At 45.9% G+C, this 16,275-nt stretch overlaps 1 protein-coding gene across 1 annotated transcript in view; it reads right to left on the bottom strand.

Moving 5' to 3' along the window:
• The window catches only part of LOC119382421 (multidrug resistance-associated protein 1), a 351,316-nt gene that overhangs the window by 220,714 nt on the left and 114,327 nt on the right, over positions 1-16,275 (bottom strand). Inside the window, exon 8 of the mRNA XM_037650116.2 lies at positions 11,679-11,807. Coding sequence (XP_037506044.1) covers positions 11,679-11,807 — 129 coding nt within the window. The remainder of the gene's footprint in view (positions 1-11,678; positions 11,808-16,275) is intronic.

Genomic DNA, 16,275 nt, shown 5'->3' with positions numbered 1-16,275 from the left:
CACAAATCAAATGTTTTTTTTTAAGATTACTTTAGCTCCAAATTTTTCCATACGAAAAACGTTACGAACCGTTACGGAACATTTTTTTTTCGTTCCGGAACAGAAACGGAACGGAACTTTTTGTGGTGGAACGAAACTAAAACCAAAACGAAAAACATTTCGTTCCGACACCCTGTTCACCGGTGTGCTCCCATGACCAGTAAAAGTTACAATGGAAGCTTAAAAAAGATACATTTCGAGTGCTTGCTGTCTTCCCCAGAAGAATGCAAAAATGATGTCAAGGCACACGCTTGGCGCAAATTATACGATTTTTGCCGACATGTAGCAGGATGTATCGGGTTTCACACCTCTTGGTACAGTTTGGCGCAGCTATCGCATCACTGTGTACATGGATAGACCTGGTATACGTTGCAAAAAGAGTTTCCATATAGTAAACCAGCCCTACTAAAAGAGCTTCTTCACCAGAGACCTGGCATGAACGGTGTGACATGGTTATTGTTTCCGCGGAGCTTCTGCTCTTCATGGCTTTCATCCTCCGCCTCAGCACTGACCGGGCCAACAGGCCCTGGGTGACTTCAGGTTTCCACCTTTAAAATGTCATGCAAGGACAGTTGGCTTTCAGTTTTGTGCCCAGGGTGTCTACCAAGTTGACATTTCTAAATTCCATGAGTTTTCCAGGTTTTCCCTTAGTGTTTTTGCAAAATTCCCTGAGTGAAACAGAACTTTGTTTTATGTCAAGATGGGTAGAGACCATATCGCTCGGTAATGTCACTCTCTAATACGCACGTTAGAAAAGAAAAACGACTTAATCCCATTTGAATAGTACATAGAACAGATAAACCTCAATATAGCGAAGTTGGTAAAAGCAGCAACTCACTTCGTTATTTCGAAACTTCGTTAAACTGAAATTCGACCTTTCATGCAAGGCATAGTTACTGAAGGATTAATCTTAAATTGAAAAAGCCACAAGAATGCTCGACTAATATGACGACATGAAAAAACTTTTTATTTTTTGCGTGAAAAAAAAAAAATTTTGTTGAGCCTGCGGTACAGCAATCACAGTTAGATGCCTTGCCAGAGTGTCACATGTAAAGACGAAACAAATGCGGGTATAATGCACTGTGGAATTGCGCTTGTTCTGCTGCTGCAGGTTGTTGTCATATCCTCGCGCGTTGCCCAGAGCAATGCAACGCCTCTGCTATCATGTTGCCCAACCGAACCATTTGCTCTCCACGAACGCTGAGGGGGTCCGCTCTATGTACGGCTGGTGCAGAAGCCTAGCTCCGGTCCCAGCCGCAAATAGTCGTACCGTGTCAACGTCCCCTTCCTGTAGCGCGCGTCATCGCAGCTACGACGGGTTCGGGCGAATAAGGCAACAGGCTAGAACAACAAGCAACACTTCATTGCTACGTTAGCAATAACGCGTAAATGTCGCGTAGAGGGATAGTCCGCTCTCGTAGAAAACAAAGGGTAAAGCTTACACCTTCGGTCGATGATCGGCTGGCGGGTCTCGGGGCGGTGAGGTGTTACTTCGCAGGTCAGCAGGGCACAAGCGACCGTCTGCCTGTCTGCCCGGTTGTTTTACTCACCTCCCGTGTCCCTCCCCACCGCGAGGGTTGTTTCCCTCGCAGGGCGAGTTCCCTTTCCCGCGAGCCGGGATGCGAGGATTGGCGCGAGGAACAGTGGGAAAGAAGGGGTTGTACGGAAAGGGCGACAGTGCTCCTCTCCTAGTGGTCCCTTGCCTCTCGCTGTCAGTTCGCGATCGCGCCAGCCTTAAGGAAAGGAAATGGGCACGCGTGCTCTCCCACAACGCACAACATCGAAAACCATTCCACGTTAGAAAAAAAGAGTCGCAGTTTCACCGTGAGAGCGAAATAGTAAATCCGATAGCAACAAAGAGGAATTTTATATGAATATAGGCTAGCAGCGATGGCGTAGTGGTAGAGCATCAGCTTCGCATGCAAGAGGTCCGTGGTTCGAATCCCGGTGCCGGACAATTCCCAACCGCATTAAAAAAAAAAAAATCCGCGTGATGATGGAATTGTGTAAAAAGGCCTGGGGTGCAGCCTCACTGGCGACCACAGCCAGCAATGCACTCCCTCACCAGAGCAGGATTGGCCACCCTGGTGTAGTACTTGGCCACTATCTCCCACATGAATACACTAATTAACCCTCAGCCCTCAGTCCCCAGCGGCTGCGAAGCAACTGACCAAGGCGGCGGTCAGACCTGTGATGCAGCAGAGGGTGCTAAGAATCTCTGGGTCCGGACAGGCCGCCATTGGAATCCGAATTTGGCTACGTATAACGCTAGAACTTTATCTAGTGAGGCTAGTCTAGCTGTACTATTCGAGGAATTAGAGGGTGTTAAATGCGATGTAATAGGGCTCAGTGAGGTTATGAGGCCACAGGAGGCTTATACAGTGCTGAAGAACGGACACGTCCTATGCTATCGTGGCTTAGCTGACAGAAGAGAACTGGGGGTGGGGTTCCTTATTCATAAAACTATAGCTGGCAACATAGAGGAATACTATAGCATTAATGAGAGGGTGATATCGTAATTAAGTTCAATAAGAGGTACAAGATGAAGGTGGTACAGGCCTACGCGCCTACATCCAGCCATGATGATCAAATGGTTGAACGCTTCTACGAAGACGTAGAATCAGCCATGAGTAAGGTAAAGACACAGTATACTGTACTGATGGGCGACTTTAATGCAAAGGTAGGCAAGAAGCAGGCTGGAGATCATGCAGTTGGGGAATATGGCATCGGCTCTAGAAACGCCAGAGGGGAGTTACTAGTAGAGTTTGCAGAACGCAATAATTTACGCATCTTGAATACCTTCTACAGAAAACGGGCTACTCGTAAGTGGACATGGAGGAGTCCTAATAGCGAAACTAAAAATGAAATAGACTTCATAATGTGCGGCCACCCGGGCATTGTACAGGATGTGGAAGTAGTTAACAAGATCCGATGCAGTGACCATAGAATGGTAAGATCTAGAATTCACCTAGACGTGAGGAAGGAACGGCAGAAACTGATACGCAAGAAGCCGATTAATGAACTAGCTCTGAGAGGGAAAGTACAGGAATTCAGAGTTTCACTTCAGAATAGGTACACGGCTTTAACCGAGGAAACCGACCGTAGCGTTGACGCAATAAATGATAATCTCACTAGTATTATTAAGGAGTGTGCAGTGGAAGTCGGGGGTACAGTCGTTAGACAGGACACTTGTAAGCAATCCTAAGAGATGAAAAACCTCATTAAGAAACGTCAAGCCATGAAAGCCTCAAATGCAACAGACAAAATAGAGCTGGCGGAGCTTTCGAAGTTAATCAATAGGCGTAAAGTCGCCGACATAAGAAAGTATAATATGGAGAGAATTGAGCGTGCTCTAAAGAACGGACGAAGCCTCAAAGCTATGAAGACAAAACTGTGCATAGGCAAAAATCAGATGTATGAGATGTATGCATTAAGGGACAAGGAAGGCAAGGTCACAAACAATATGGATAGAATAATTGAGGTAGCGGAAGAGTTCTACAGAGATCTGTACAGCAGCCGAGGCATTCAGGATGATAACGTAAGAAGGAGTAATAGCGCAGAGGAATCTGACATCCCACCAGTATTGACAGGAGAAGTAAAGAAAGCCCTAAAGGGAATGCAAAGAGGCAAAGCAGCCGGTGAGGATGAGGTAACATCAGACCTGTTGAAAGACGGTGGAGAGATTATGTTAGAGAAACTGGCCACCCTGTATACGAAGTGCCTCTCGACGGGGAGGATACCAGAATCTTGGAAGAATGCCAACATCATCTTGATCCATAAGAAAAGGGATGTCAAGGACCTGAAAAATTACAGGCCCATAAGCTTACTGTCCGTTGTCTACAAGCTATTTACAAAAGTAATTGCTAACAGAATTAATATGACATTAGAGTTCAATCAACCAAGGGACCAGGCAGGATTTCGTACAAGATTCTCAACAATAGACCACACATCAGGTGATAGAGAAATGCGCAGAATACAACCAACCCCTATACATAGCCTTCATAGATTACGAGAAGGCATTTGATTCGGTGGAGACATCAACAGTCATGCAGGCACTGCGGAATCAAGGCATCGATGAAGCCTATATAAACATAATGGAAGCATAATCCGCCGCTGCTATGACTTCAACGGAAGTTTTGCAATTAGAGCACAATACCTACAAAGGTATGAGCCATCTACTGATCCCCACTAAAGATAACGCGACGCACGCGACCACGCTCGCTGGTACAAAGTACGCACTCCTGCCGGACTCACGCAGCCACCCCCCCCCCCCACCTCCCCATCCTGCCGGATCCTATCTCCATGTGCCCATCGCGCTAATGAGACGGCAGGCTCGTTTCATCTCTGCTTAAGACCCGTTCGTCGGCAGCGCTCGCGCGCTTTCACTCGCGCATAGAGCATACGACGCGCGGGGTGATGTAATCACGATTTGGACTTGATAAGGAAGATCATGGCGAAGGAAAAAAATTCGCGTCGAAGTGTCTATATAATTGCTATCGCAAAAAAAAAAGCAATATAGCTGCGGGCTAAGATCGCATGAAAGCACGGCAACAGCCTGAATTACGGCACATCTGATTATGGTGGAAACGTTACTGTTTTCCGACATCGCGCGCTGAATCGAGCAAGTGGGACCAGTGCCTGTGTCGCGAATTTCGGTCGCCGCTATGCCTTGGCTCTGAAAAGTTTTGTAATTCGCTTTGCAGCAGACATCCATGTGGTGTGGCTGGTAATTGCGAGCTGCACACCCCAAAAATATCGGTCGACTGCCTAAAACTTGTTTCAGCAGCGCCCTCATCGGGAAAAAAGAAATAAAAAAGCTTTCACTTGCTGTGAATGGGCCCATTAGTTACGCTAGCTCTCGCCTTAAATAGCATCTTTGAAGCTCGGGATCAGAGGGAGTGAGCTCTCCGATAAAAGCCAACAAGCGTCGTCTTTTTTCTCGCTGATCGGGATTGCTTGCCAGATACCAGCCTTGTCGATGACATCCGCTTCCTGAACGATCGCGATCGGTTGCAAGATAACTCAAAGGAGTCCTGACACAAAAGTTTTCGCCCCGCGTTTTTTTGCTGCAATGTGTTGCTGGGGGCCTGTTAGTCATAACACGGCACATTGTTTACTGCAGCGCGCGACAGATAATTAATTACAAGCTCCTCATTGCCGACACAGCCTCAGTTTCGGTTTGACAGAGCTCCAAAAACGACAAGCCGCCGGGTGCAACTATCACCACCTAGCGAGTGAAACGCTCGGTCACGTGAGCACACAGAACAGCGACGCATTTCCGCGCGGTCTGTCGTCACCGGGCTCTTCGTCGTCTGATGACGACGATTTTCTTGCGGCGGGGATGGAAGGAATTTTCGACGTGGCGAATCACTTCAGGTTTGACCCGCTGGCAAGGAGCGATTCGTCGGGAAGCGCGTCAAAACAGAAATGGCGGCTACGACGTCATCATAACTTGTACCGGCTGCAGCGGTTACGTAGGGGAAGTAGGGGGGTCACCTCGGGTCGCCTCCGAGGGTGTCAATGCAATAGGTGCGGCCTATAATGCTGGATCGCGCTCGCGAACTTCGAAATTCATATAAAATACCTTCCAAGCTTTATTCGCTGTCGATATTTTGCAGATGGTACACGCACGTACACGAGAATCGATCCAGCAGGCTATCTCGGCCGCGAAATTTTGTGTCAGTACCCCTTCAAGCTCGTTACATCTACTGCTACCACTTCTACAACTAATCATGCCTGTTACCGTAAAAACCCGCATATAGCTCGGACCCGCATATAGTCCGGGGTGTAATTCGGGGATAGCAAACGTGAGAAAAAAAGTTTTCACCCGAATATAGTCCGAGCAAAATGGAAAAAATGCATTTATTGACATTTCATTAATCGTCGTCGTCGGACGCACTCTCTTCCGAAGCTCCCTTGTCGGAAATGTTCTCCCACAGCACATCATCCTCAGTGCCATCAAGCGCGTTCGAGATGGAGCACTTTTTGAAGGCGCGGCAAACGAGCGCCTCTGGAATGCAGGCCCAAGCCTCGACTATCCACGAGCAGAGCATCGCTGGCGAGGCCCGTTTCAGCCGTCCGGCAGGGGTCACTTCAGGTTCTCCGGACCTCATCCACTCCACGTACAGGCGCTTGACATGGTCCTTAAATGGCTTATTAAGGCACACATCAAGCGGCTGCAGCTGTGATGTCATCCCTCCCGGGATGACGACGAGCTCGGTGCGGGAGTCGCGCAGCAGTCGCTTTACGGAGTCGGCCAGGTGACACCGAAACGCGTCGAGCACAAGCATCGAAGGCAGCCCCAGCAGTGCTCCGGGCCGTCGACACCACACGGACTTTATCCAGTCAAGGACTAACGATTCGTCCATCCACCCCTTGTCCTGGCAGCGGACGACGACATTTTTCGGGAACTTCTCCCCCTTCGGCAGCGTCTTTCGTTTGAACACCACGTAGGGTGGCAGCTTGCGACCGTCAGCCGTGCAGGATAACATTACAGTCACCCGCGTCTTTTCGTTTCCAGTCGACCGCACGATAACTTGCCTGGAGCCTTTTTGATGCGCCGTCAGCGCCGAGGGCATATCCAGGTAGACCGGCGTCTGATCCGCGTTGCCGATCTGGCCCAGCTGAAAGGGGACTGCCTTTCGCAACGCAATTATGTACCTTTGAAAAGCCACAAGGTGCTCTTCGTAGCTCTCTGGTAGCTTCTGGGAGATACGCCGACGTAGGGAGAACCCAGCGCGGCGCATGAAGCGAGACACCCAATGCTTGCTCGCTTTGAAATCCTCCGGCTGAATGCCTTTGTCTCGAGCGATCTCCCTTGCCTTCGCTTGTAGCAGCTCGATGTTGACAGCGAGATGTGCAGCTCGCTGCTCCCGCACAAAGTCTGTGAGTTCTCGTTCCACGTCAGGAAATGCTCCATTTTTTGGTCCGCGGAAACTTTTTCGCTGGCCGCTGCATGCAAAGAGGGCTTCCTTCTGCTTCCGCCAACCGCGAATACTCCGCTCGTTGACTCCGAACTGCCGCTCCGCGGCACAGTTGCCGATGGTTTCGGCAGCAGCGATAACTTTTCTTTTAAAAGCAGCAGAGTACTGCCTGCGCGGTCCTGACATAGTGTAAAATCACAGGAGCAAAATCGAGGCCGTCGTTTTCGGCACCAAGTTGAAGCAAAGGCCACTGACCGACTGACCAACCACTGTTGCACGCGGGGGTCCGTAAGACTAACGCCGCTAACACTACCTAGCGCAGAAGCGCGCAGACACCTGATGATGATGATAGCACCGCGCTATGCCGAAACCGAAACTGAATTTGGGCCGAAAATTCTTGGGACCCGCATATAGTACGGGGCCGAAATTTCGCACCCTAAAATCTAGAAAAAAACCCCGGGCTATACGCGGGTTTTTACGGTAGTTGACACGCGGCGATAAAAAAAAAAACACCATATCGGGCGCTAATGCACAGTACGCGCGAGAAAGAATACAGAACTACACCATGTAGCCACAGAACGCTCTGACAACATTGCGCGATACAATGTGTCGTGGTTCATGGTTCCCGCATGCCACGCATTAGCCGGATTCTCTCCCACTTCACCGCTCTGAAGGCGATGAGAGCATCGAGGTGCGCCACTTCCCCGCTGCCGCAGCGGCCGTTTGATTTGAAAAATGCGTTCACAAAATATGGAGCCAGCGCTACCACGACTTTCTTTCAATTTGAATAAAGTTACTGTGGATTTTTCCTGATGGGAGCACAATTTCCCTGAGTTTTCCCTGAGAATTTCCAGACTACCCAAAATCCCTGAGAATTCCAGGTTTTCCCGGTCGGTAGACACCCCGTGTGCCATTTTGCTTATTTAACATTATTTTTGAACTTGCTGAGGATTTCTACCATCAGGCGCATGACAGGAGCGTCTCAGGCACATGGAATCGTCATTGCCTGGGTACGGTAAAAAAAAATAAATTGCCAGAGTTGGCCTTTATTGTGCAGTGCAATTCATTCGAGATATACTACACAAGGCCCTGCCTGAGCCTTGTCTTGCTACAACGGGTGTCAGTGTCGGCCTTTAAATGTATTTTGCACTGTTTAACATTTTATCTGCGGATGAATAACTACTGCCAGATGTACCACTCCTAGCACACTGGCTTCCTCTTGAGCTCAAAAGGAATCAAGTTCTTCACAGTAGGAGACTTGCAAAGCAGACTCCAAGCTCTGCATTGTTCTTCTCTTACTTATTTACAGTCTTGGTTCCACCGAGGGATATGAAACTTGTTAGCAAATTCGTTAGTTTGTGGGATGCGTTTCGCAGCAACACCAGTCATAAAACCTGTCATGTGTGCCACAGCATAGTCTATCATTCTATGTAAAAAGAAGCACAATCATCTTAGCCTAAATATGTAATTACTCAGAACAATTCCCGATTGGGTGACTCAACTTTCCATTTGGAAATATGTAACTCCGTTTTGATCATAACTATCAGGGAAAGGTCGCTTACAATCAATAACGCTCCCCTCCAGAGATGGCACAGGATACTAATAGATTAGTATGTTCACTGTGCAATGCTGCAGTTTTTATTAGGCAGGCACAGCCCAGGGGAGATTTTCTATTACGTAACAAACATCCCCACCGAGTGCTATGCACATCTACATTTCCAACGACCACGTATGACTCAAGAAGTTCATCAATGAAGCTTTGAAGTTCTATTTTATGAAGCACATCGCTAGGACGATTGTACAGAGAGCTTACAGTGAGTAGCCAATCAACTGATGATGACATCTCAATAATACCTACCGACAAAGAAGCCAAGGAAATCATAGGAGATATTGAAAGTAGTTTTTAACTGTATAGTGTGCTAATTTTATTTTATTTTTTTATTTAGAACGTACTGCAGTCACTCAAGACCAGGCCAGTGGGGAACAGAGCAATAAACAATTATGCAAACATAAAAAATTCAAAGGAATAATAAAAATTTACAAGAATACACAATAGATGATGCAGCAAGAAAAATGTAACAAAAATACAAAAAAAAATGAATATAAGAATACACAGTGGTAGAAATGAAGCAATGTCTTGAAGCCCCAAAAAAATCAATATACACATACATACACACTTATTTACAGTAGACTCTCAGTAAACGGAAATCTGTTAAACGGAACTGCTGCTTAAACGGAACAACTGCATCTAACACGATTGGTTTCATACTTGGATTCTGCACCCCTGTTCATCTCTCAGTAAATGGAACACATTTTCTTGGTCCCTTCAGGTTCCGTTTAACGAGAGTCTACTGTACATCTATACACACTGAAACGCGTCAAGTACAGAGTAAATGTTAAGAAATAGCAGTTTTATCAAGTCACATTACACATAGACAAAACAAAAAGAAAAGCTTTATAGTAATAACCGGAAGAAGTACTGAAAACCTTCAAGTTATATAAAGGTTGAGATGGTCAGAGGAACGCTCTCTCAAAGTCATTTGATGAAACGACGTCAGGTGGCACATTATTCCACTGAATAATTGTTCGGGGAAAAAAATAATTTTTAAAAATGTTAGTCCGAGTGGTGTATGAAAGCAAATTATGCATATGTCAATGCCGGGATGTGCGAGGAGAAAATGGCTGTATGTATTTATGTGCAGGAATATTCTGCTTACCATTATAAATCGAATGCAAAAATTTTGGGCGTGCGATTCTGCGATGATCCTCAAGCAAGGGGATGTCATTTTCTCTCATTAATTTTGTAGGAGAATCAGTCGATTTGAACTTAGAAAAAATAAAATGTACAGCACAGCTTTGGATCATCTCAAGTTTCTGAATATCTTTTTTGTAGAAAGCGTCCCAAACCACTGAAGCATATTCTAGCTTAGGCAAAATATACGCTTTGTATGTGAGCATTTTTAGTTTTGGAGGGGCTTTTTTTCAATTTGTGCCACACAAAACCGAGCTTACGAGAAGCTGCATACATTTGTTATATGTGAAGACCAAGAAAGCATATTTGTAATGGTTACTCCTAGGTACTCGTATTCTTTTACTTCACGTACTGATGTTCCTTGGGCGTAGGAAGTAAACGTATATGATTGTTTTTTTCTCGTCACTCGTAGAAGTACCGTTTTATTAGGGTTAGTATCATTGGTGACCAAGTACACCACTCACTAACTTGTGTTAGGGCAAAATTTAGGTCCACCTGATTTTGTTGGCATGCTACTTTTTTATATAGAATGCAGTCATCAATTATGACATAGATGGAAAGAAATTTAAGTGGACAAAAAAATGCCCTTTTCGTTGGTGGGATCAGAACCCACAGGCTTCGAATTACATGTCCAATGCTATGCCAATTGAGCTACAACAGAAGGCACTCTCCCATACACTTCCTGGGAGTGTTAGCCAGTGCCACTCGTAGCCAAGGTGGCGAGTGTGGAACACTCTTTTTGCCAGAGGGAATCACATGGTACGTGATCTTTGCACGAGGTGGCAGCTAACTAATAAACCCTTCCAAGCTATGCTGATGATGACATGTGGCATTTCACGACAAAAGAATCGGTTATGGTGAAATAGTGCTAATAGCCTATCAAGCAGAACTGCTCAGATAGCAAATGCCTTCGAGGGTGCTTCAAAGCGGACACCCATCCTATCAACGCTCATCGCCACACCGCTGGGTCTTCATGGTCGTTGTGGATAATTGCATGTTACACAAAAAATTTGTCTGAATTTAAGGTGTGCTTCTTGGAGACACATCACCCTCAGAATAAATTTATGAAGGAGTTCTGAAGAATATCCATGGTGTTCCCATGCACACTTTCAGTGCCCATTTTGAATAAGAGGTTTGTGCTGTGGGTCTAACAAAGAGCAATAAGCATACAGAGCTCTTCATTTCAAAGCTTCATAATGCAAGGTTTTTCTTTACACTCCAGGGATTGTGCGTACAACACAAAAGACGCTGATGGACATGCACTTGAATCTGTCGCCTCTTACGAGGTGCTGGATGATAAAAATTAATTAGGATGCTATGGACAGCACTTTGAATTACACAATACTGACAAGTGCACCAGTTAATGCAAAGCACAACAAACTACAACAGCTGCTCACGCTCAAGAACAAGAAGGTTAAAGCAGCTGCTATAATTACCTTGCTTTGCCATTTTCCAATACAATGTATAGAGTCGTCCACTTCCATCTTGAACATCGCACTGTGAGGCCAGCGCTCCGCAGAGCGCCTCTCACAGGCGCTTGGGGAACTAGCGTGCAAGCACAGCTGCAGGTGGGGCCTTCGTCACATCATCTGCTAAAGTGCAGTGGCTCCACCGGCAAAGCTAACTTTGCTCTTGCTATGTGCACACAAATCGAGAATCTGGCACGGCTCTCAAGTAACGCAGTGACTGCGACTTGTCCTGTCCAGCTTTTACTCCTCGTGCGAAACTCTCAATCACATCAACCAGGAGTTTACACAAAGTTGAGCTATTACAACCACCTTGACTTAAACACATAGCAGAACAAAATATGAGAACATGTGTGAGCAAAATACTATACTTGGCATTAAAATTGCAATACACTTCGTGTCCACATTGCGTACAAGTCAAGTGATTCAGGCATTCCAGAGTAATTCCTTCAATCAGAAACAAGAACCAATAACCTGTGCCCTACTAAAACAGCTTACCTAAGTGGCCGCGGCTTTATAAATGCTGCCCTGTGGAATGCTTTAAATGTGGTAGCACACGTCAGGTCCGTGCAAAGCCGATGTAGTGTAGACACATCTAATTTGCCATGATATCCAAGCATGACAATCCTGCAACATCACAACAAGCTACACATTGCCAGAAATCCTGAAGCATGCAACAAACATTACATGAGATATGCAATAAGGAAATAAGAAACTCAAGAACATGCTAAGGTAATGGTGAATTTAACTCTTTAACGACCGTTTATGAGTATAGTCATGAAATTTTGTACCAATGTAACCAATGACGACTATAATCATCAAGAACAAGAATTTGTCACACAGCGAACTTGTCCTTAATTTAGTTGTTTTACTGAATGTAGTAGTTGCAGTTGCTGACACCATGGAGGAAGGAATACTAAGGAGAGGCCCTATCGTATTTCAATGCATTGCGAAAAGTGTGGCGGAAGTGACGTCAGATTTATGGGGCAAACAAATCGGTATGGGGCAAACAAAACAGCAGATGCCCCGCGGCGTTCTCTCCGCGGTGGTTAGCTTCTGCGCAGATTTGTAGTCCCAGCGTAAACTTAGCGCGTATTGTGCGGTTCGCACGCAGTAAAATGTTGCAAGCAGACGTTTACCAGGCTGTTCGTGCGTGCCAGGCCCGAGCACTGTGTGCTGAAATTCTTCGTGGAGCGTTTTTGTGCAACAGTACAGAATACCGGTACGTGCCGTGATCAAAAACGTTCAGCCCCTACATCATCGTATTCGAACTCACCTAGCAGTGACTTACGCGTTCTGCTGGGCGTTAGGCTTTCCCTTTCTCGTAGCCCGATTTCCCTATCTGTTGTCGGATTAGCGGTTCTTTGTTTGTGTATATGGAGTGAGCATAGTAGCTATTCGGCGCAACGCCAACCTATAGTTGACGTAACTTCACGTCGAAAAGAGGACACCGCTGCATTGTATACGCGATCGTGCACGTAAAGTTTGTAATTCCAGTACGCACACAAAAACAAGCACGCAGCGAGCGCACACTGCACAATACATACATCACGTAGTCCGATAACAACAACATAAGTTTATTGCCCCTTCGTTGAACGACACAGCCTCTAAAAACATACGATGCCTTCGGCACAGGTTATGTACGGCGCGTCAGACGCCAAAAACAAAAGTTCACGTGTGTTCTGAGTTGACACAATGAGTAAGAAGCAACAGAGCGCACATCCGAGAGCTTCGCATGCAAATACCATGCATTAGTGATCAGCAATGAAGCGAACGTGTACGTACACATGAAAAGTGACAGCCGGTACTTTCCGCAGTGCACGCGATTTGCACCGGGTATACGCAACCATACGCAACAGCTGGGCATTGCGTAGCTTTCCTAAAGAACACACAGAGCAGCACGCGTGAATCGACTGCGCCGCGGCACCGCTTGCACGGCGAAAAAAAAAAAAAAAAAGATCGAATCGCGCATGCGCTTGCAAACGACACAGCGGAAATCGCGAAATGTTTCGAGGCTCCTTCGCTAGGAGGCGATGCGGTGTTTGCGATGTGGAGGCTTCACGAATGTGACGTCAGGGCCTCTCCTTACTTTCCCTTCCTCCATGGCTGACACCATGTGGACACACATGTGCATGTTGCGCCATTTGTGTCTGTCCTTTCACTATAGGCCTCAACAGCTGGCATGGTGGCGCTGCGGTGCTAGGACAGTCAGTGCCACCAGTAGTGGCTGTGCGCGAGACCCCGCTGTGACATGTTGCGGGCGCTCTTGGCAATGACATTGCAGAACGAGTAGCGCTCGTTATTGTGTGGATTCCGCAGAACTGAACACCTAGAAAGATATTTAAAATAAAACCATTCTTCACTGCAATGATCTTTATGCCAGCAAGGGGCGTAAAGATCATGTTTACGGCATTAGGGAGGAAACTGTGTCTGCAAAGGGGCCCTCTGAATTCATTGACAAGTATGTTGCTCAGATGAAGAGTGTCGACAAGGATGTCCACCTTCAGGTTATGAGAATTTTATCACGGTCTTGCATTATTTACGGTAAATAAGTTTTTTTTTTTTCATATATTATGCGAAGAGCTTCCTTTGACTCTAGCATCCATTCTGTTGGGAGTTGGTGTTCGGGCTAAGCAAGAGAAAAGTTTGTTCATTCTACTCCTCTCGCTTTTTTTTTCGCTCGCTCGTTCCTTCGGGCTGTTCGAAGATTTCTGCAAATTTTCCCACTTATCTATAAAACCAATTGCACATTGTGAGAGCAAGGCGCACATGCAAGGCTGGGCACCGAGAATGGTGTAAGCACCCCGCTGCCTGGGCTATGATTGTCAACAAGTCCGAGCACACATCCTGCACAGACCTACTATGCACCTGGCTCTGGAAATTGCCACCACCCCTTCTAGATATGAAAACCGCTTCGTCGTAGGGTCTCACTGTCGCCTTTCCCACTGCATGAAAAAAAATAGTGTCGGAACATAGAGGCAGAGTGCAGGGCTATCGAGCCTCTCTCACCCCTGCCCAAGGAGTGGGCACTGTGTATGCGGTTTCGTTGCTTCACAAGCTGCCGAAGACCTCCATCAGGGCTAAAGAAAAGGCAGAGTTCATGACCACGACGAGCAAATATGCGCAATAATAGCAAGGAAAGCATTAAAAAAATGAAGAGCATCTGTTCGCACCACCCTCATCCAGCGCACTCACTGCTCGTTCTCGTGAGCCTCCTTACATATAACTCCATATAATTTTATTCTTGGCAGCTTACCAGTGGTGTTTCTGTAGCTGTTGTGACAGCCATACACACTACAGTCGCATAGTTACACTCCTGTTTGACCGCGAATTAGCTTCGTCCTTTCGAGCTGCTGTGGTTCCCGCCGTACGCACCCGCTCTCAGCCACACCCGATTAGCAGCATGCCACTTGTTCAGTCAAAGCTGCAGCGCACTAGGCCTATACTGCCGTCTCTGAGAACTGCACATGACCGCCTCCTTGCCATAAGGGAATGAAAAGACGGACGTGGGAAGTGAAGTCTTCTTGTCTGAGGAGTCATTTGGGCTATGCAACCTTCTTCAAGGTACTTTTTTAATGCAATATGGGACCCTATTGAATTGAAATAATGGTGCTATTTTATTCAGAAACATGAGCAAAACAATAAATATAGCACAGTTTTCTTCTTTCCTCACAGCCGTGACAGAGTTAAGAAGCTCTGTCAATGCTATATTGCATTAAATAAAAATCAACAAGGGTACCAATATGGACTTGTTGGTTCATCGTAAACCGGTTTGTAGCACGGCGCTTGTGTTTGTCCTGTACTACTTCGTCTTTGTCCTCGTTTGTTCCTGCACTATACTACAAGCCAGTTTATAATAAAAATCAGTTTCTGACTGCTTACTATCTAAAGACCAAACAACGTCTGAACATAATTATTTTTAAATGCAACGATGACATCATGGTGGCTACCCTGCAAACATCAAGTATCGTGGTCAGAGTGTCACAACATTCAAGAAGAAGCTCTACAGCATGAGGCACATTCCCTCTATCCCCCATCGTTGGCAAAAGTGGATTAGTAAAGAAATTCAATCCTTTCTGCATGGATGCAACAGACAACAAGTTGACAAAGGCAATGAATGAAGAGTGCAAAAAGAACCAAGCTCCTCAATCATGATCAAGTGAGCAAAGTTTTGAAGGCATTTAAAAAAAATCTATATAAGAATTGAACAGAAGAGTTCAATTTATTTATCATGATAAAAAAAATTCATGGAGCCGGAAGTGTCAGTAGGATAAAGTTACGTTTCAACTCGTTTCAGTATATTAATGAATATGTATTCAGACTAGAGCTGTGCGAATAGCAAAATTTTGGGTGCGAAGCGAATTCGAATAATAATGATTGAGTGCGAATCGAATCGAATAATTTCGAATAATTTTCGAATATTTCTCAAACATTTTTCGAATAATTCGAAGTGAAATTACAGAAAAAGTTGCAGAGAATCCCTAAGTATGTTCTTGTGAGATAGCAACATGAAAGTGTTTCTTTTCGCTAGGTTGATGAAGCGCTGGTGGGGTCATATTTCATAGTTGTCTTTCTTATCAAGAATGAGGCAATGTAGATGCCGAATTGTATTTATGTACATGATTTGGTGCAATCAAAGTGTTGCCGACAACACTTTACACGTGATAGGCAGAGATTCCATTTCCTCAGCCTCTCCTTCTCTTTCAACTTCTGTGGAAGCCCAACTGATGTGGCGGACAAGGGTGTGCTCCCTTCAAGTACGGAGTTTCAAATCTGCCTTGTAGACGTCAATATATAAGAACATCTGAAATTTTGGATGCTAAAAAGCTTCGGCGTCCGATTTTTCAGACTTCCTGCCCAAATTTCAGGTCCAAAACAGCATTGAGCCCCCAACTCTGCCACATCTTTCATCTCCATATTGGAACCAGCGTTTTCTTGGGTTAATACATTTGCGACCGTAGCGGAGCTTGAAAGGCAGCTTTGCCGCAATACGGGGGTGTGATGAGGTGAAGCATATTGAAAATCTAGGGACCACTTCCAAACAGACGTTGACTGTCTCTTGGCTAAGTTCGACCGTAACGGACCTTGAAAGGCA

This window comes from Rhipicephalus sanguineus, chromosome 2 (assembly GCF_013339695.2).
Source record: "Rhipicephalus sanguineus isolate Rsan-2018 chromosome 2, BIME_Rsan_1.4, whole genome shotgun sequence".
Lineage (NCBI taxonomy): Eukaryota > Metazoa > Arthropoda > Arachnida > Ixodida > Ixodidae > Rhipicephalus > Rhipicephalus sanguineus.
The sequence above is the reverse complement of the archived record's forward strand: the minus strand, read 5'-3'. Positions and strand labels throughout refer to the sequence as shown.